The sequence below is a fragment of the Chaetodon auriga genome, chromosome 14 (assembly GCF_051107435.1).
Source record: "Chaetodon auriga isolate fChaAug3 chromosome 14, fChaAug3.hap1, whole genome shotgun sequence".
NCBI classification, from domain to species: Eukaryota; Metazoa; Chordata; class Actinopteri; order Chaetodontiformes; family Chaetodontidae; genus Chaetodon; species Chaetodon auriga.
In genome coordinates, this window is record NC_135087.1 from 118,122 (window position 1) to 136,818 (window position 18,697).

Below are 18,697 nucleotides of genomic sequence, written 5' to 3' on the forward strand. Positions count from 1 at the left end.
CTGTTCAGGCTGCTGAGTTCAATTCTCAGCCTGTTTAATATTAGATATATAAATATATATATATGTCTGTCTTTGAGTGTAGTCATAAAGCATTATGAATGGATTATCATTATAACACAGTACAGATGTGGTCTTCTTGTTGATGTCACTGTTTTTCACACATCATATTTCTACTATGATTTATGCTCATGTTCCGAACATCATGTGGGGACAAATAAATAGTCACTTAATGGGAAAACAGAACAGTGAGGCCTAACAAATAGACTGCTGGAATAATCTGTATTTGTGCTGCAGCCTCTTTGACGTGAATCCCGAGCTGAGCAGAAACAGTCAGAGTGAGACTTCTTACCGCTCACACACACACACACACACTCTGCTCACTGACACAGCAGGAAGTAGCAGCAGCAGAAGAAGAAGAAGAAGAAGAAGAAGAAGAAGAAGAAGAAGAAGAAGAAGAAGAAGAAGAAGAGGCGGAGAGAGAGTCCCAGTTTGTATGATCCTCGATCATACAGCAGAAATAACCGATAATCGATACAGAGAGTCAGACCTCAGTATTTGTTTGTTGTTATTGTGATGACGTCAGCACTACAGCTTCCTGCTGAGCTATGGCTGAAGGTGTTCAGCTTCCTGTCCTGGACAGACAAACTGAGCGTGCGCTGCACCTGTTCACACTTCAGACAGCTGCTGGATAAGTCCCGCCCCATGTGGCGAGGCTTCAGCGTCGTGCTGCAACACTTCTCTCTATACAACCAGCCGTTCTGGTGCAGCCTTGCTCAGAGGCACGTGGCCAGTGTGTCGGTGCGTTCAGGTAAGAGGAAACACCTGAAGCAGCTCTCCACCTGGCTTCCTGCTCTCAGCGCGCTGCGATTGGACTACTGGAGGGAGGGGGGCATTGATGAGCTGAAACTGTTCAGCCAGCTGCAGCGTCTGTCCATCACGAGCTGCTGCACTCCGCTAAAGAACATCGACTTCCTGTTTCCTCTGAGTCATCACCTGATGCAGCTCAGTCTCTGTAATGTGCAGCTCACCTGTCATGTCTCTCACCTGTTGGCTAGCATCAATCAGCTGACTTGTCTCACCTCACTGCTGCTGCACCACGATGGCAGTCTGAGAGTCCCGACACTCAGCAGTATCCTGACTCACCTGACCAAGCTGAAACACCTGTCCTGGACCATGATCACCTACAAGACACTGTCACATGACTTCTTCAGCCCTGCCCACCTCACAGGTACACACAAATACAGGTAAACGCAAACACACACACACACAGGTATTCATTTATATAGCGCCAAATCACAAAAAACATTGTCAGAGGGCGTGTTCCCTACAGAGCAGGTCTCGACCTTCCAAAGGAAACACCTGCTGACAGTGGCAAAGGAAAACTTTGTTAATCAGCCAGAAACCTTGAACAGCACCAGACTCAGGTCCATGGCCAGCCTGAGCCAGCCCTAACTAACTGTAAGCTTTATCGAAAGGTTTTTAGGCCTGCTCCTAAAAACTCACAGGAGAGGAACTTGATAGCTGAAGGCTCTGGCTCCTATTCTGCTGACCAGTCTCATCCGAGACGTTGACGAGTCTGCATACAGACGGGAGGTGGAACAGCTGGTCCTCTGGAGCACTCATAATAACCAGGAGCTGAACACGCTCAAATCTGTGGAGATGATGGTGGACTTCAGGAGAAGACCCTCGACACTGCCCCCATCACCATTCTCAACAACACTGTTTCTACTGTGGAAATCTTCAGGTTTCTGGGATCCACTGTCTCCCAGAACCTAAGGTGGACTTCAAACATGGCCTCCATCATCAAGAAGGTACAACAGCTGCTGATCCAGTTCTACACAGAAATAATCCAGTCTGTTCTATGCACATCCACCATCATCTGGTTTGGGTCTGACACCAAACAGGACCAGAACAGACTGCAACAGACTATAAGACTATAGACTATATAGACTATAACCTGCCCTCCATTCAGGACTGACACACCTCCAGACTGAGGAACAGGCTGGAAGCTGCAGACCCCTCACATCCTGAAGACCACACGTTCCAACTTCTGTTCTCTGGTCGGTGCTACACATCACTGAACACTAAAACCACCAGACACAGAAACAGTTTGTTCCCAGCAGCCGTTAGCCTGGTGGACAGTTAGCAGTCAGACAGGGACACCAAAACATCCACTGATTGGACAGTTATCATCCAATAATCAGCAGTGCTATAATAAAAGGTGTGTTGACTCATATGATAACAGGTTTAATAAGATGTGAGAGATGTGTTGAGTCATGAAAACAGGTGTGTCGACTCATAACAGGTATAATAGCAGGCAATAGCAGCAACCTGTACACTTCCTCCCTCTGAATGGCCCTTGGACTTTTCACTGCCTGTAGATCACACATATTTATACTGATATTATCTCATAGATATTGACCAAATTCAATTTTGCACATCCTTCTGTATATACCCTGTTTATTTTGTTTCTCAGTATATATATTTTGTTGTATATTTGTTTATATATATATATATATATATATATATATAAGCAAATACAAAAACAAAATATTTATACTGAGAAAATATATATATATATATATATATATATATATATACACATATATATATATATACATATATATATATATATATATATATATATACACATATATATATATATATATATATATATATATATATATATATATATATATATTTTCTCAGTATAAATATTTTGTTTTTGTATTTGCTTTTTATATATTTATTTTCTTTCTCTTCTCTTTTTGTATAACTTTATTCTTGCAAGGAGCACCTGCAACAAAAACTGTTTCCCCTCGGGGATCAATAAAGGAATTCTGATTCTGATTCTGAGGTATGTTGTGTCTGTCTTCCAGCAGGTGACAGCACTCTACAGTTGTCTGACCTGCAGTTGTTGGACTATGATGCTGTGGTGACACAGGAAGTTCTGCAACCTTTGTCCCGCCTCCACAGCCTGTCAGTCTTTCACCTGTACTCTGTACCTGGTCCTATCTGTCACCTGCAAACATGGCTGATGTCACTTCCGCAGCTCTGCAGCCTCAGCGTGCACGGTGAGTCTCATCATTTACTCTAACTCTACTGAGTATTGTGATCAGTTGCATGCTAGTTACTCAAAAATAGTAGTTGCAGCTAAAAGTTACCTCATTAAAAAAGTATTTTAATTACTGATGAATTGAAAAGTAATGTGTTACTTTGAAAAGTAACTTTAGGTCTGTGCTGGTGGAGCTGTACTCCAGCCACCGTTTTCCATTTTTGCATATTTGTTGTCCAGGTAGTTGGAAAAAGTTTACCTGTCCATTTGTTGGCTGCCTGGACACGACATCTTCAACAGGAAGCGCACATACACAGACCTCTGCAGCTGGCTAAACTGTCATAACAGGGAATTTCTGCAGAGCCCAAAAACAGAACGACAGTTTGAAATGCGCAATCTGAACGAGCTGAGCCGAGTTGGCAGGGAGGAACAGCAGACATCGGTAGACCAGTGAGGCAAGGCAGACTTATGGCAGGAGATCCAGGTGGTGTCAAGCTCAGGGTTTTCTAAGATGGAGACACAAAGCACAGGAGTCAAAACACTGGCAGGAGAGTTTCAAAAAGAAAGCTGAAACAAAAAACGACAGACGGGACAACCGACTGGCAAAGACTGCAGTGAAGAACTGGATTTTACACCTTGCAGGTGATTAGTGATGAGCCATAGGTGTGCAGGAGACCACGCCCAGCTCAGCTCAGACAGAAAGACACAAAGGGGGACAGAGAGAAGGCAAGCAGGACACATGAGGGAATGCAGGGAGACAGGCAAGATGATAATGACAAAAATGAATTTGTTTACGTAGCTACATAAAAAATAATTAAATCACTCAGCATCTTTAATTTAGTTCATTTAATACTAGTTTTCTCCAAGCATGACCAAGTTACTGTAACCTGTTACTTTTTAACACATTAGTCCTACTGTGACATTGCTGTCATTCTACTGTGACTCTACTGTGACTCTATTGTGACTCTACTGTCACTCTACTTGTGACTCTACTGTGACTACTGTCACTCTACTGTCGCTCTATTGTGACTCTACTGTCACTCTACATGTCACTCTGCTGTCACTCTATTGTGACTCTACTGTCACTCTACTTGTGACTCTACTGTCACTCTATTGTGACTCTACTGTCACTCTACATGTGACTCTTCTGGCACTCTACATGTCATTCTACTGTCACTCTACTGTGATGTTGGCTTCTACTCACTCATATCAGAGAGTCACTGCTGACAAGTGAGTTTCATTCATGGAAGACCAAAAAAAGCAGAAACCAAAACTTACATACACCCAGATATGTTTTATATTGCTAGTATTTGTGTTTCTGGTGATGAGCTGACATTTCATGGAAAAGCGTGGTGTTGTTAAAGGGACATTCCACTGTCTTTTCCTTCAGTCCACCTCTCAGTTTTAAAGTGACAGGACCTCCTGTTTCTGAATTTGAACCTTCAAAATATCAGATGCTTCATCAACTTTATTTTCACTCTGACCTGCTGCATTTCAGCTGACACCTAGACTGATTTTTGTTCTTCAACCTTCAGTTTTTACTCTTCAGCAGACATTGCTTCACCTTCACATCAACTATTTCTAGTCCTTTCAGTGCTTGACCTTCAGCTGAATCTTATATTTCGTCCAGCATTTGCACCTCCACTGACACTTCAATTTCACTCAATGCTCCTATATTAACACATTTAAATAGAAACTCACACTCAGTGCAGCACTTCCACTCTAACTGCCACGTCAACTTTGTTCAGTTTTTGAAGTCTTCAAATTATCAGCAGTGAGCACACAAACAATAACACATCCATTACTTTCACTGAAAGGCAGGCAGGACTTCTGTTTGTTCTGCTGCTGCTGCTGAAACCTCTGAGATGCAGCCAAGTCATGACTACCTCATTCTGTCCAATAGGAGGCCATCCCCTGGCAGCGTACGCTGACTTCCTGCCGTCCTCCCTCCTCAGTCTGACTCTCTGTGTGGATCTTCAGCCTGAAGATCTGTGGGTGGTCTCACACAAAGCTCCTCACCTGGAACACCTGCACCTGGAGCCCTGGAGCTCCTCCTCCAACCTGATCAGACTCCTCCCACAGCTGTTCCCTCACCTGAGAATGCTCCGGATCAGGTGAGTTACTGACACCTGATGACCTCTTTTTTCAGCGTATGCATCAAACTTGAATTCATGAATGGGTAACTCTGCCTTCTAGAAATTACCACTGAAATATAATTCCTGTTGGAGGGGGCTGAAAATGAAGTGATCCCCTATAATCAAGAATCAGTAACTGGATTAAGTCCAATAATGATGCTGAGGAGCTTAGACAAACTGAAGCCTGAAGATTGATTGACTGAAGACCAGTTAGATTTGATGAGATTTTGATTTATTTGTCCTTCTGCAAGGCAAATTGTTTCCACCTTCTGTACAACCTTGGGGAACACAAATACATAAAACTGGACAGAAAACATCAAATCTGACAGATACATACATGGATCCCATACCATACACCCACTACCACCACATTAAAATCCAAAGCTGCTTCCTTAAACATGCCGCTGATCTTAAACATGGTGAAACACATGGTAGCCATCACAGACCATCTGCTTCCTGTCTCAGTAACCTGAAATCTGTGTCTCATTTCTCACAGAATCCCTACAGCTGAAATGAGCTCATTGTAATGTCACATCATCATCAAATCCTTTTTGGTTGGTGATCTTATAAGTGAAAAGAATTTGTATTTTATGTTTTTAGTTGAGCTCTGACTAAGCAGCACTACCAGTGTGTCAACACTGATAGAGGCTTGTCCTCCAGATTCTACTTTTTAATCAGTCAGTCAGACGGAACAGGAGAGGAGGAGACGTGCAGCCATTTTTTCTACTCAGTTTGTGTGGTGACATTGACCAGAGTGAATTTACATCATTTAAGTATGTCTGTCTGAGTATCTTCATTCTGGATGAATTCAGTCAGACTTTAGGACAGACCACATCTCTGAAGCTGCTCAGACTGAAATCATCAGCGACCTCAGACTAAACTCTGATGTTCTCGTCCTGTCAGACCTCAGAGCAGTGTTTGATACAATTGATCACGATGTCTGAATCAGTGGTCTTGAACAGTTGTTGGTCTTTGTGACTGAGTGTTAAACTGGTTTCAAACAAACATTGAAGGCAGAAACTTTGATGTCAGTATCGGAGATCATGTGTCTGGGTCCTTACAGAGCACAAAGGATGTTTCTATGCAGACGACACATGACTGAACATCTGTGCTGAAGCAGATGATGCTGCAGCTACAGACTCCATCACTGACCGTCTGTTAATCAATAAATCAATGGATGAGCAAGAATTTATCGAAGTTAAATGAGGACAAACTGAAATCCTTCTAGTCTGCCCTGAAACAAAAAAGGACACACAGCAACCAAAGCCACACACCTCTACACAAAACACAAGAAAACACCAGAATTTCCCAAACCACCACAGTTTGGTTTTTGTGTGAAGCACTTGATGCATGGGATTTCCTGTATGAACTGTGTCATACAAATTAAGTTTCTTATTATTATTTTAGTTATTAAATGAATAAAAACTGACAGAAAAGGAGCTGATCACCGGTTGGATGAATCATAGCAATACTTATTGGAAGAAACATATGGTTTCCATAGTGACTGGCTGGTTTCCATAATGATCTTCTGTTTGCTGAGTCGAGTGCATTTGTGTTGCAGACATCATCATGTGTCAGATGGAGACTTCTTGCATCTGCAGCAGCTCCAGCATCTCCACACTGTGGAGGTTCTGGATTCATATTACAGACCAGACGCGAGCGACCCGAGCCGGATCGTCTACAAGCCGAGTCCTCGTCTGCTGCGGCTGATATCTGACCTGCAGAAAGTGACCAACCACAGAGTCCGAGTCATCACTACCTCACAGAGAGACCCGCTCAACTGCCACTGTGTCTGACCAATCACAATGGAACAGATGGATGAAAGTTCTTACTGGGCTAGTTTAGATAAAATTAAGAGAGAAAGGTACAAACAGAAAATCAGAACATGTCTTAGATGTGACTCTTACGTTATCAAGAGGAGCAATTTTTCAGCTGAACTGAAAGATTTGCTGCTGCTGACTCAGCAGATAAAACAACTACCTGCTCATTCAGACGCCATTCTGCTGGAGAAAACAAATGAAAGCAGACAAAAGTCTGGAGGCAAACAACTTTCCTGTTAGCGGCTGGTCCACGACCTTGGTACCAAAGTGCTCTGGGATGACTGTCGTTTTTAGCTGTTATTGTCCTGTGGATTAAAACGTCCGGTGAAACACCACCAGACGAGGATCATCATGAAACAAGACGGAGTACGTTATTTACGTTCAGCTGTCTTATGTGAAAGCGTTAACGCTGATTTAACAAGTGTTTGTCGTGTTTCTTGTAACTGTTACTTTAAATCTATCACCATGGATTTAAAAGAACAGCTAATGTCACACCATTTCTAGCATTGATCCAATTCAGCTCCTCCCGACCTCAGACCCTTAACAATACATTTTTCGTTCAATTTCTTGCAAATTTTCTTGCATTTTCCACTTTCGGTACTTGATAAAATCTTGTTGAGCAACTGTAAACAACACAAAATGTGGCTATTTTGAGCGTGCGGTAGTGTTTCCTATGCAGAAAATAACTTCCTGCCCTCCACCTGCAGTTCATGCGACCAATATTTAAATTACTGAACTAAATGTAGAAGAAGAAGAAGACATCCATACATGTGGTCACAAGAAGGTTTACGGTGTTCATGGAGTTGGATCAGCCTGTGACTTTGATCTTTTACTTTCATTTTCGGTGTGAAGTTTGCCCTCAGTGGGTTGATTTTGGTTTCCATTGACTGTTGTTGCATCATATTCTCAACAAACTGTACATCAGTAAAGATTTTCAACTTGAATATTTTGTTCACCGTGATCCGATGTGTGATTTAAGTGTTCCCTTCATTTTTTGAGCAGTTTAGTCTTTTGAATATAATGTACAACTTCTGTAGTTCAGTTTATTTTGTACATTTTCATTGTTCATTCTTTTTATTCTGCATGGGATCAACAGTCTCATTGTCTCTCTTCAGGCTGGTTAGGAACAGGCCTACTAAAGCATGTAGAGCCTGACCTACAGGGGGCGCCACAAATATTAAAGCAGGTACCTCAAAACCGGCAGACAGGATTATCCAAGTGAGCGTCGACGCTCTGGAGTCGAGTTTGAGCCTGAACCTGATGAAGCTCAGCTGAGGCATCCTGATGGTTCTTTCTGATCTGATGGAGGGTCTTTGAGTGTCATGGTCCACATGCTGCAGCTGAACGCTGCATTTCAAAGCTGTTTTATTCCTGTCAGCACAAAAAAGACACTGAATGCTGTGAAAATCAGAGTAAGACGTATCCTGTCAGCTGGTTGTAATCATAGTTGAAGTAGAGACAAAGTTCAGTTCAGCAGCAGGTCACTGAAATAAAGTGCTGATGTTGATGTTCTGAAGTTCTGAATCCGTTTCCTTTTCCTGCTGTGGCACATTTCAAATTCATTCATTCATTTCATTATTTCAGCATCTGATCAGTCCGAAGTGATGAGTTCTGTTCGACTGAAAGTGACAAATACAGAAAACAAAGACCTTTATTTTGAAATTACAAACGGGCTTCCCGTTCAGGTATTTACAGCTTGGGGAAAAAAAAAAAAAAAAACACATAAAATTTATATAAAAAACAAAAACGTTCTCTTCCCGCATCCATGCAGTCCATTATTCAACTCCCACAATGCTTTGCATTCAGACAGGTATGGTGCTGGGCGGAGTCCGACAGTTTCCAGGTCACCTGTTGATCTGCTGTCATCACTCTGATGTGTCATCATCTTTCTGTTTCTTCTTCTTTTTCTTCTTTTTGGCACTTTCAACAACCTGCATGACAAAAACGAAACAATTTAACACGTGAGCACATGTGAACACGCTGTTCGCCGTTTGCCTTCAGGAGCGCTGCCGTCACCTGCTGCTGTGGACAACTGGAAGCAGCTCGCTGAACACAAAGCTGAAAACTGAGCTTCAGAGCTGAGCTTCAACCTTTAACCAGCTCTGACTTCCTGATACACACCTGGACGTTGTCGCTGCTCTTCTCTAGAAATGTCGGATTTTACTCTTTTTATGTCATTTAGTTTAGTTTCCTAATTAATCAGTGGTTGCCTTTTCCATCCCATATTAAGCGGCATCTTTATTTTTGTACTTTTAGTATCAAACTATTTTACATTCTTTTTATCTCGTTTAGGTTTTATATGTGAATTGTCCTCAGTGCCCCCTGCTGGCCATTAGAATGCAGGTTCAAGGCACTTCACATGGCTTTGCCCACTTTCATACTGCCTATGAATCAAACTCGCCTCTGTTTCAGGCTCCGCCTCCACCTCCTCAGGCCCCGCCTCCTCCTGTTTCTGCCTCTTCTTTTTCTTCTTCTTCTCTTTCTTCACATCCTCTGCAGACGGCGTGCTGGGTGTCATCGTAGCTTCACCGTCGCTGTCTGTCGCTTCCCTTTTCCTCTGCAGAGCACAGAGGTCAGAGAGACTCATCTTACTGGTCACAGTCAACATGAACTCTGATTGGTTGCCAGGTGGCTACTGTCAACCAGTAATGATGTCCTATGACATCACAGTGAGTGACAGGTGAAGATACAAACATCACATCAGCCGATCGAGAGGCAGACCGCCCACAGGTCAGTGTTTGTACTGATCATCAACTATTGATCAATGACAGGTTTTATATCTGAAGTTCTTCCACTGAAAACCTGAACTGGTTTCCACAGCTGAAGCTCCAGTGGGGTCATGTGATTGGTCCTCTGATAAGGTCAGCTTACCTTTGCTGATGAGTCACATGACTCCTCTGTCGCCCGGGAGACGCTGTCAATCAAAACAAAAACTGTTTTTAATGAGGTTTGAAAAATGTTTTATCTCAACATTAAACGTGAGCAGCAGTGATGTCACCACTGTCAGTGTGACATCACTGCTGAGGTCAGTGCAATCACATCACTGTATTCAGGTGAGCTGCAACTCAGCAAACAGCAGAGCAAAGACGCTCGAACCTGAAAGTTCATGTAGCAGACGGACTCCCTCAGAGAGCACGTCAGCTCGGTGAGGGATAACTGTCTGCAACCTACCTGAGATACACCTGTTTTTAAAAAAAACAACCCAACTTCACCACTGACACACCTTGACACACCTGACTGTGCCTGTATGGGACCTGTCTGCTGCAGTTTACCCATCCTCCCTCAGGTGAGCATACCTGTAGTCGACGTATTGGTTCTTCCAGTCGTCCGGTGTGCTGCCGTTGGGTTTTCCGTGTTTGTCGAGGAGTCCTTTCTGAATCATCATCTTCTTCTGACTCGCCTGATGAATCAAAGTTACCGTTAAACATTCAGAGTTCACAGGAAGAACTTTTGATTACTTTCACTGATCACAAGAGATCAGTAACTTCAGGCGTACCTTCGGTCCCAGACCCCACTTCCGAGGATACGTGTCTCTCTCCATGATCACCCTCTTTATCTTCGCCACGACGCCATGATCACACGTGGAGATCACGGCTGTCGTCATCAGAGCGACAGCTGGAGGAGAACAGATCAATAAATCATCCACACAACTTAACCTGACTCGATCAATAACCCCAACGCGTCCCAATACTCCGTGAAGCCATCAGAAAAGGGTGATAGATAGCAGGTCATCACAGCCCGAGAGCTACTGACGCTCCTCACTTCATCATGTGGCTTCTCACTCCCCCCACCCCCCACACACACACACCTGTGCAGATGGCTTCACCCTTGGTTGTTATGACGACGATGTCCTGGTTCAGCTCGATTCCGTCTTCATACCTGAGGACACCTGGCAGCATGATCTTTGCCCCGTAACAGATGGCGTTCACCTGGAGACAACAGTCGGAGTCACTCAGGTGTGTTTCGATCATCAAGCTAGGTGTTCCTAATAAAGTGGACACAGCAGGTGTCAGACAGGAGGAAGACTCACAGCGCTGTCCTTCATCACCAGCCGTTTGAGAGACACCAGCAGCTTCTCCAGAGGGAAGATCACCCTCCTCAGGTACGACTCGTCCTTGTTGTGGTCCAGCTGCCACTGAGCGTCCAGCACGTCGTGCATCGTCACCATGTGGTCCTAACACAGAACACGTTGTGAAGTGATGTCACAGGTACGGAGTGATGTCATTATGATGTCAGCAGCATTGAGGCTCCACAGGTTCTACAGGTGATGTAACCTGTGGCTCTGCTGCAGGTTTCTGTTTCAAAGTTTAATTAGCAGACCTGCACTGAGCAGCAGGACTGAACTCAACACTTTGAACCTGACCTCCAGCAGGAGGCCACGGGAGAACAGGAAGTGATGCTGACCTTCTCCCCCAAGACTCCGGACCGGACTCTCCTGAGCTCCTGCATCTGACCTCCGACCCCAAGCATCAGACCCAGGTGGACGCACAGGGTCCGAATGTAAGTTCCTGCCTCACAGCTCACCCAGAATATACCTGCAACACAGAGCTGAGTGACCTCAACAACGCCGTGACATCAGCGGCGAACATGAAAACAAAAACATTGAATCACCTGAAATTCTCTGAAGAGAGTTTCAAGTTTCAGGTTAGATTGGACACTGATCGACAGGTAAGGCTCACCAGTGAACAGATGGACTCAAGTGAGCAATCAACAGTGTGTATTGATTATTGATCACTGATCTTACCCAGTCTCCTCTCCGGGTCGTACTCGATCAGTTTGCTCTCATAGATCGTTCGGACTCTCAGCTGACGTTTCACGGCGGCGATCAGCGGCGGCCGCTGGAACAGAGCGCCGGTCAGTGTCTCCAGCGCCTGCAGACAGTCACAGGCAGCCAATCAGCACGCAGCATCACCATTTTTCTGATCAGTTGTGTTTGTACTGAACAGAAGTGAAACTCTCGTTTCTACGTGGAGAACCAATCACTATTATGAATTCCTTCCTGTGAAACAGATCAGCACTGGGATCCATCGATCGGCTGCGCAGCAGGAAGCGGTCAGACTTACCCGAGCCAGAGTGTGTTCGCTCTCTATCGCATTGTGCAGCCGAACGATCCCCACATACTCTTTACCTGCAACACACACACAGAGAGTAGTGAGGGGGGCCGCTGGATTTTACTGTGCTCACACGCCTGCCGGCCGGGTGGAGACGTTCAGTGCTACACTCAATCATCACAAGTGCGCTCTTCTGGAAACTCTCTCATTCCAACAGGAACAACAAACAGGAAGCAGTCATCTGTGTACCGGCGCTCTGCTGCGACTTGACCAATCGCGTGGCTCGATCCACACAGACAATCAGACAGCCCGTGACCTTTGGGTCGAGCGTCCCACTGTGACCCGTCTTCTCCACCCGCAGGATCCTCCTGATCCACGCCACGACCTCATGAGATGACGGGTTCGCCGGTTTGTCCAGGTTGATGAAGCCTGACCTGTCAGGAAGCAGGAAATAGGAAGTAGAAATCACCCACGTTAATGTGTCTGTTCATAGACCATGGTAGCATAGCATTTCTCTGAAGGTCACCTGACATAGTCCTGGATGGTCCTCTTCAGAGGGTTGCTGCCGTGCGGTAGGGGAGTGTAATGAGCTGTCCGGATGTTGAGTTTATCAAAATTCTGCAGGAAACAAAATTAAACATCAAACTGCAGTTTGTTCACTTCCTGTGTGAAGAGGGCCAACAGGAAGTCACAGCTGATTACAGCACACAGCCAGGCCTTTATTTTGGTAGTACGTTATCTCCATCCTGTTCGCGTGCGCTTCATTTACTGCTCTGAAAAATGAATTATTCAAAACGTGTGACTAAGAATAAATTTGTCTGGTTATTACTGTTATTTACATGTGAATAATTTCATTCGTTCCATTTCCCATAAAAGAGTCATGTGATCAGAACAGGAAGTCGTCTTTGCAGCTGCAATGTCGAGCCGTTCTCTCCGCGCAGTTTCAGGTCAACGTCCGGCAGAACGCCAGGACAACGCCGGCACTGCAGCAGAGAGGCCCCGCCCCCAGAACGGGAGCAGAGGCGGAGACTGCGACAAGATGGCCGCTCAGAGAATGGATAAACTGATTCATCACTTCACATGAGGACTGCAGGGAAACTACAGACGGTCAACGTGCTCTTTGCCTTTAAACCACATCAGAAAATTTGTCGACATCTTTATTCACGTGTTGATTATGAGCCAGTTTGTAACAAGCTGCACGTTTGTTCTCCGCATACATATGTACTTCACGTGTCACATGATCTGACCAGACTCACACAACCACATTTATTCTGTTTTGTTAGCATTTTAACGAGAATGTTCACGATTAACCTTTACTCTAATATTTCTGACCAGTTTTGAGGTCGGACTGAAGGTTAGTCCACACTGAAAAACACACGGAGAAGAAGGACGGGCTAAAGGTCAAGCCGGCTCTGCCCACAAACCACAGCTACGTCACAGCGAGCTTCGCCCGGGATCCTGATCTGCTGATGGCATTTCTCTTCTCCTACGGTTGCATGTGTGACAAAAATCCCTGGACAAACGTTGACGTGTGGAGGTGTTACATCACGGCCTGGTCCATCAATACTGGACAAACCTCAACTAGTGTTGTCTCCATTAGTCACTGAGACACTGAAACATGGAGACACGGTCCAGAATCGCTAAGTGACCCCAGTTCCTCGTTTTCCAGCAGGACACTGAAATCTGTCCAATGAGCAGTGACGTCACCACATTTAGATCCCACATAAAAATGAATTCAGAAACACAAACGTCATTAACAACGCGCTGAAGAAAGGCCGCGACAACAGGTGAGTGATGTGCGACAGGTAAACTCAGGCGTCCTACCTTGAGTAACAGGGGCCACTGTGATGTGTCCAGAGAGGCCACTTTAGACTCAGGTTTGATGAAGAAGTCTCCGCTCTGCTGGATCTCCTGTTCAACAGAGACACACTGTCCAAACTTGGTTCATCAGAGAATAAACCTATCAGCCGGCTTAAGTTCACTCACCCCAACTTCTTCTTCACTGACTCTCTTTGTCTTCTTCTTCTTCTTCACTGAAACTGCTGAAACACAATGGAAACGACTTTTTAATCAAGGCCAGAACACTTCAAGTCCAAATGCACTATCTGGTGTGAGCGTGACGCCTTCATTAAAGAGGCTTTAACACACGCTGCGTTCAAGGTCTCGACGTTAAAAGTGTCGATTAGCTAAAAATACTTCAGCAATGTTTCACATTTTCAGCAGAAACACAAAATGAACTTTGAAGTTTCATCTTGAGATTGTTCATGGGGCTCCGGGAGCAGCCCACGTGGCCTCTCCCACAACACGTGGTTGTTAGCATCAAGCTAACACCCAGAGCTAACAGGCCCGTGAGTCCTGAGAGAAGTCCCACATGAAACAGGCCGTAGTGGACCAAGTGAGAGCGATACGGAAACTGATCAGACTCCAGTCATCAATAACAGGAACTGCTGATCGTCAGACTGAGACGCCTGCGGACACTCTGACACCCTGAACCTCCTGAGACGCGTTCCGAACCTTCAGACCTCCATGAGGTGAACGAACCTCACGTTGAACCGCAGTCTGAGCCGCCACACGCGGTCCTGCAGGGGCCGTGCGGGGTTCCGCGGGCCTGGCGGTGGTCCAGGGACCACAGGCCAACCTACAGACACTGTGTCGGTGCTCAGCACAGCCACAGGTCGCTGCGATCACATTACAGGTTTTCAGACTTTGGTGTCGGTGCTGAACAGCCTCGAGTCAAAGTTTAACGGGGACAGTGTCGGTCTGTGGACTTCAGACTGGTTCACTGACGCCTTCTAACGTCCAACAAAGACTGTAAGAAACGTGGACATAATCTCTGGATCCGTGCAGCTCACTTACCCTCTGCGTCCGCCATCTTCAACTGAGGGACTGAGCGCGCGCACACCGCCACTGTCTCCTCCTCCTTCTTCTTCTTTTTGGTTTAATGGCGGGTTGCAATCGTAACTTATGAGGTGCATACCGCCACCTACTGTACCGGAGTATGTAGCATGAGTTACTACAAGGATTATTGTATATCACTTAATTGATATTTAATTAATTAATAAATCGAAGTTTTAGACAAACAAAACAAAACAAAACAAAACAACCAAAACCTTCACCAACCTTCTCTCTTGAGGTTTTACAGCAGCTACCATCCACAACATTGCATTACTGCCATCTTCTGGTTTTACTCTCCATCTTCGTCCATTTTAAGGTGACATACTGTATCATTCCCCTGGAGCCGCCGGTCCACTCCAGTCCTCCTTAGAAAACGAAATGGCTGTTTCCTGACTTGGACAGTGTTCACACACTCTCTCTAGATATACTTTAACTACCTAAAAGATGGAAGACAATGTTATATTTAGGGTCCATTTTACTCACTGTGAATTATTTCCTTTGTCTTTGTATTCATGTATTTTTCTGTACTCATGTGAACCTGCAATTCATACTCCTTAGTTTGAACGCTGTGGCATTCTACTCGATAAGACGGACACCGGATGTGCCCACAGAATCCTCTCTTATCTGTCTCGTTAGATACACGCCTTGAAACCAACACACACACATTTTTTGTATCATATTTCACTTAGTTCACGTGAACTTTGCTTGGCCTGTTCACATCAGAGATAACTGTCCAATGAGAAATCGCATGTAAGTCCAACCTCTGTGACAGGGCAAGTCCCAGGCCAAGAAGATAAAATGTGTATACATCCGGAAGTCTGGGCCTGCTCTGACTGAGATCCTGTGACAACTCTGTCACTTCAAGCCCAGCGCTGCCTTGCCTCTCCTGTGACCTGAATAAATTCTACAATTGTGAACTGAAGACTTCTCCAGTCTTGTTCTTGGGCTTCCAACAAAAGAATCAGGGCTAACAACAATCAGGAAAACAGTTTAGACAGAAATGATATGACCATGGTCTGCTAACTGCTCTTGGCCTAATGAAGCTGCAGCCAGATGAATGAATCTCCTCAGTAAACTGTCCCTCCGCTCGTTTCTTCGTCAGGTTCTTCTCAAAAGCAGGTCAGTTCTCTGAGCTTTCTGGGGATGACATGGACTTCTTCAGTGCTAAGTGAACACAGTTTCTAAGTGGAAAAAAATCTCTCAGACTTTTCCTGTAAACATTAAAACTGATGATGGATGAGCCCTAAACTGTCTACAAGGGAAACAGGATGCAGCATCACCTTTCACAGTCCTGAAGTCGGGATCTGTTCCTGTTCCATGAACTGAGGGAAGTATATTTCTTCCCTGACAAGAACTGAGCTGGAAAACTATCCAGGGCTACCTGTCTGGGTTGATTCAACACGAGGTCATCTCAAATCATGCCCCTTAACTCTCCAAGATGAAGGTTGGGTGAAGAGCTGCTAATAGATGCCATCCAGTTCAGCGTCACCTGCTGGTGGTGAAAACAGCCACCCAGGCCCAGGTTGTGGTGGTGGAGAGGAGATGGTAGGAGAGATGGCATGGTGGTGGCTGCACTTGTTTCTGCTGTGGTTGCTAGCTTGATGGCATCATCATGGACCACTTTCCTATGTCCATTTCCACAGAAAAATGTGATCTGTAATAATGAACCAAGCTACTCAGATGCTAACCAAAGTGAAACATCATACCGATTAAAAAAACCCACATACCTCTGGAGAGGCTGATGTCACTCACACTGTTAGACACAACTCAAAAACAGTCTAGTGGACTGCCAGCAGAGGGCATACTTAGACCATTTTATCTGAAACAGTCAATTCTTTCAGACTTTCGTATCCAATAACAACAGGCCTCCAGCTTTCACTCTACCTGCCAGCAACCGCACTAATCTCCAGGTGACTTGGCTCAGGTTTGTGAGCCTGCAACGTGCCTGTTCTGATTCTGACATGAGTGAATGTTCTTTGCCTTCAAGAACTGTTTGAGGAGCCACCCTGACATCCAACAGTCACCTGACCATTTTCACATGGTCCTGTGGAGGCCACAGAAGATGACATGGTCATCAGGGCTTCAATACCATTGGCAGGTCCAGCTGCCCAATGCCACAGAAGCTCAGCTGTTCAGTGCCATAGAGCTGCAATTATCAGCTGTCCCTGTACCTGTAAATAAAAAATTGTACCTTTAATGAAGGCAGTTTTGGGGCTGTGATGTGCATGTAAACCTGACTAAAATTTGTTCTCTAAATGTTTTGGAAGCCAGGGTATCATGCAGTGGGCCACCTGGACTCAGTAGCCTCCCAATGAACATGACTGGAAAGAGAAAGTAATGAGAGGGCTGACTTATTAGCAAAACAATCACTAAAACTACAGTTAATTTACATATAAATGCAGTGAAGTAAAACAGATGTTAAAACTATAGAAAGGACCATATGTGCACAATTTGGCAGGAACACTGGGACTTAAATAGCAGAGGAAGACATCTTTCCAGTCTTCAAAAACATGTGGGTGTTGGTGGAATACAGAGCAGAAGCAAGAGCAGAAGACATGGTCAATACCTGTCCGACAGTACAGGTATCAAACACTCCGTACAACAGGTAAACACCCAGCTGGACTATGCACACACTCTAAAAAACAGAGAACTGCTGAGATGTCAACAGGTATGATGAAGAAAGAATAGAACTAATATCAGCACTTAATGTTGGAAAACACAGTAATACACTGAGGAATCTGTCAGGAAAGACATCATGGAAAGAATCTTCTGGTTAATTGCTTCAGAGCGACAGGAATAATAGAGATTTTTTTTTTTTGTCTTGTTTTTTCCTGTCAATCGACCGCTGTACCATAGTCCAGTAGGTGGCGGTAATGCGCTTATAAGATAGTTTAGAACCGCCTTAAGAAGAAGAAGAAGAAGAAGAAGAAGAAGAAGAAGAAGAAGAAGAAGAAGAAGAAGAAGAAGAAGAAGAAGAAGAAGAAGAAGAAGAAGAAGAAGAAGAAGAAGAAGAAGAAGAAGAAGAAGAAGAAGAAGAAGAAGAAGAAGAAGAATCAAACTGTAACAGAAACGTGAAACAAGACGCCGGAACGTGGGTTTCCTCCGGGACAAAACGGGACCGCGCAGTGGGGTTCGGTGAGTTCCTTTGCGAGTTTGAGTCTGTAAAACTGGTGACGACAGTTACTGTAACGTCAGCTAGCAGGCTAGCTAGCAGATCAGCTAGCAGAGCAGCTAGCAAGTCGGCTGGCTGATTTAAACTGAGCAGAACGAGTGAACACGGAAGTAACTCGGGTTCAGTCTGAGGTTTTTGCTTTCCGCGTTTCATAACATGCGGCATTTATTGTGAAACGTAAGATGTGAAATGCCAAAAACAAACACATATATAAAGTGAAAACAATACACTTGGTTAAATGTATTTATGTTAAATGTCTGCTGTGTAGTAATGAAATGAAGTATTATAATTAGAATTTTGCATTTATGCAGCAGGACAGTTTTCTTGTCCCATTATAAGTGTCCAGCAGAGGGCAGCACTAATAATAAATACTTCACACATTCATTCATTCATTGGTGTTCAGGAGAGATGAGAGGGAGTTTTTCTTTGAAACTTTCCTTTCAGCCCTGTTTTGGTGCCAAAACACCCAGAATAACATACTCGGTTGAAAATGTCTTTAGCTTCTGAACCTCTCTGACTGTGTGTCTTGATGATAGTGTTAAAGTGTCTGAAACAGCTGTAAAGTTTTC

General features: G+C 44.6%; 3 protein-coding genes and 3 non-coding genes across 9 annotated transcripts in view; 2 read left to right on the top strand and 4 right to left on the bottom strand.

Moving 5' to 3' along the window:
• The first annotated feature begins 368 nt into the window (after positions 1 to 368).
• On the top strand, positions 369 to 8,524 carry LOC143331826 (uncharacterized). Of its 2 annotated transcripts, none has more exons than XM_076749009.1 (4): positions 369 to 1,228; positions 2,880 to 3,074; positions 4,959 to 5,169; positions 6,752 to 8,524. In XM_076749009.1, exons 1-4 carry the CDS (start codon positions 574 to 576, stop codon positions 6,984 to 6,986), a joined length of 1,296 nt encoding a protein of 431 aa, XP_076605124.1. In that variant the 5' UTR covers positions 369 to 573; the 3' UTR covers positions 6,987 to 8,524. The 2 variants fall into 2 exon arrangements, with proteins under 2 accessions (XP_076605124.1, XP_076605125.1); XM_076749010.1 differs by having other exon boundaries at positions 428 to 1,228; positions 2,883 to 3,074.
• Positions 8,525 to 8,643: 119 nt separating this feature from the next.
• Positions 8,644 to 14,969, bottom strand: dkc1 (dyskeratosis congenita 1, dyskerin). Of its 2 annotated transcripts, none has more exons than XM_076749007.1 (15): positions 14,918 to 14,969; positions 14,048 to 14,103; positions 13,886 to 13,972; positions 12,588 to 12,679; positions 12,311 to 12,495; positions 12,074 to 12,138; positions 11,755 to 11,881; positions 11,415 to 11,545; positions 11,041 to 11,184; positions 10,819 to 10,939; positions 10,507 to 10,625; positions 10,307 to 10,410; positions 9,882 to 9,924; positions 9,412 to 9,567; positions 8,644 to 8,941 (listed from the first exon to the last, which is right to left on the bottom strand). In XM_076749007.1, exons 1-15 carry the CDS (start codon positions 14,931 to 14,933, stop codon positions 8,876 to 8,878), a joined length of 1,512 nt encoding a protein of 503 aa, XP_076605122.1. In that variant the 5' UTR covers positions 14,934 to 14,969; the 3' UTR covers positions 8,644 to 8,875. The 2 variants fall into 2 exon arrangements, with proteins under 2 accessions (XP_076605122.1, XP_076605123.1); XM_076749008.1 differs by having other exon boundaries at positions 14,048 to 14,100; positions 14,918 to 14,933.
• On the bottom strand, positions 10,709 to 10,785 carry LOC143332289 (small nucleolar RNA SNORD83). Its single transcript, XR_013078199.1, has one exon. It is a non-coding gene; the product is annotated as a small nucleolar RNA SNORD83 (small nucleolar RNA).
• Positions 11,276 to 11,368, bottom strand: LOC143332293 (small nucleolar RNA SNORA36 family). Its single transcript, XR_013078203.1, has one exon. It is a non-coding gene; the product is annotated as a small nucleolar RNA SNORA36 family (small nucleolar RNA).
• On the bottom strand, positions 12,903 to 13,141 carry LOC143332294 (small nucleolar RNA SNORD17). Its single transcript, XR_013078204.1, has one exon. It is a non-coding gene; the product is annotated as a small nucleolar RNA SNORD17 (small nucleolar RNA).
• Positions 14,970 to 17,937: 2,968 nt separating the features above from the next.
• mipol1 (mirror-image polydactyly 1) overlaps positions 17,938 to 18,697 on the top strand; it is a 49,050-nt gene continuing 48,290 nt past the window's right edge. For both annotated transcript variants that reach the window (XM_076748366.1, XM_076748367.1), the window contains exon 1: positions 17,938 to 18,091. The gene's annotated coding sequence lies outside the window, so the exon portion shown is untranslated. The remainder of the gene's footprint in view (positions 18,092 to 18,697) is intronic.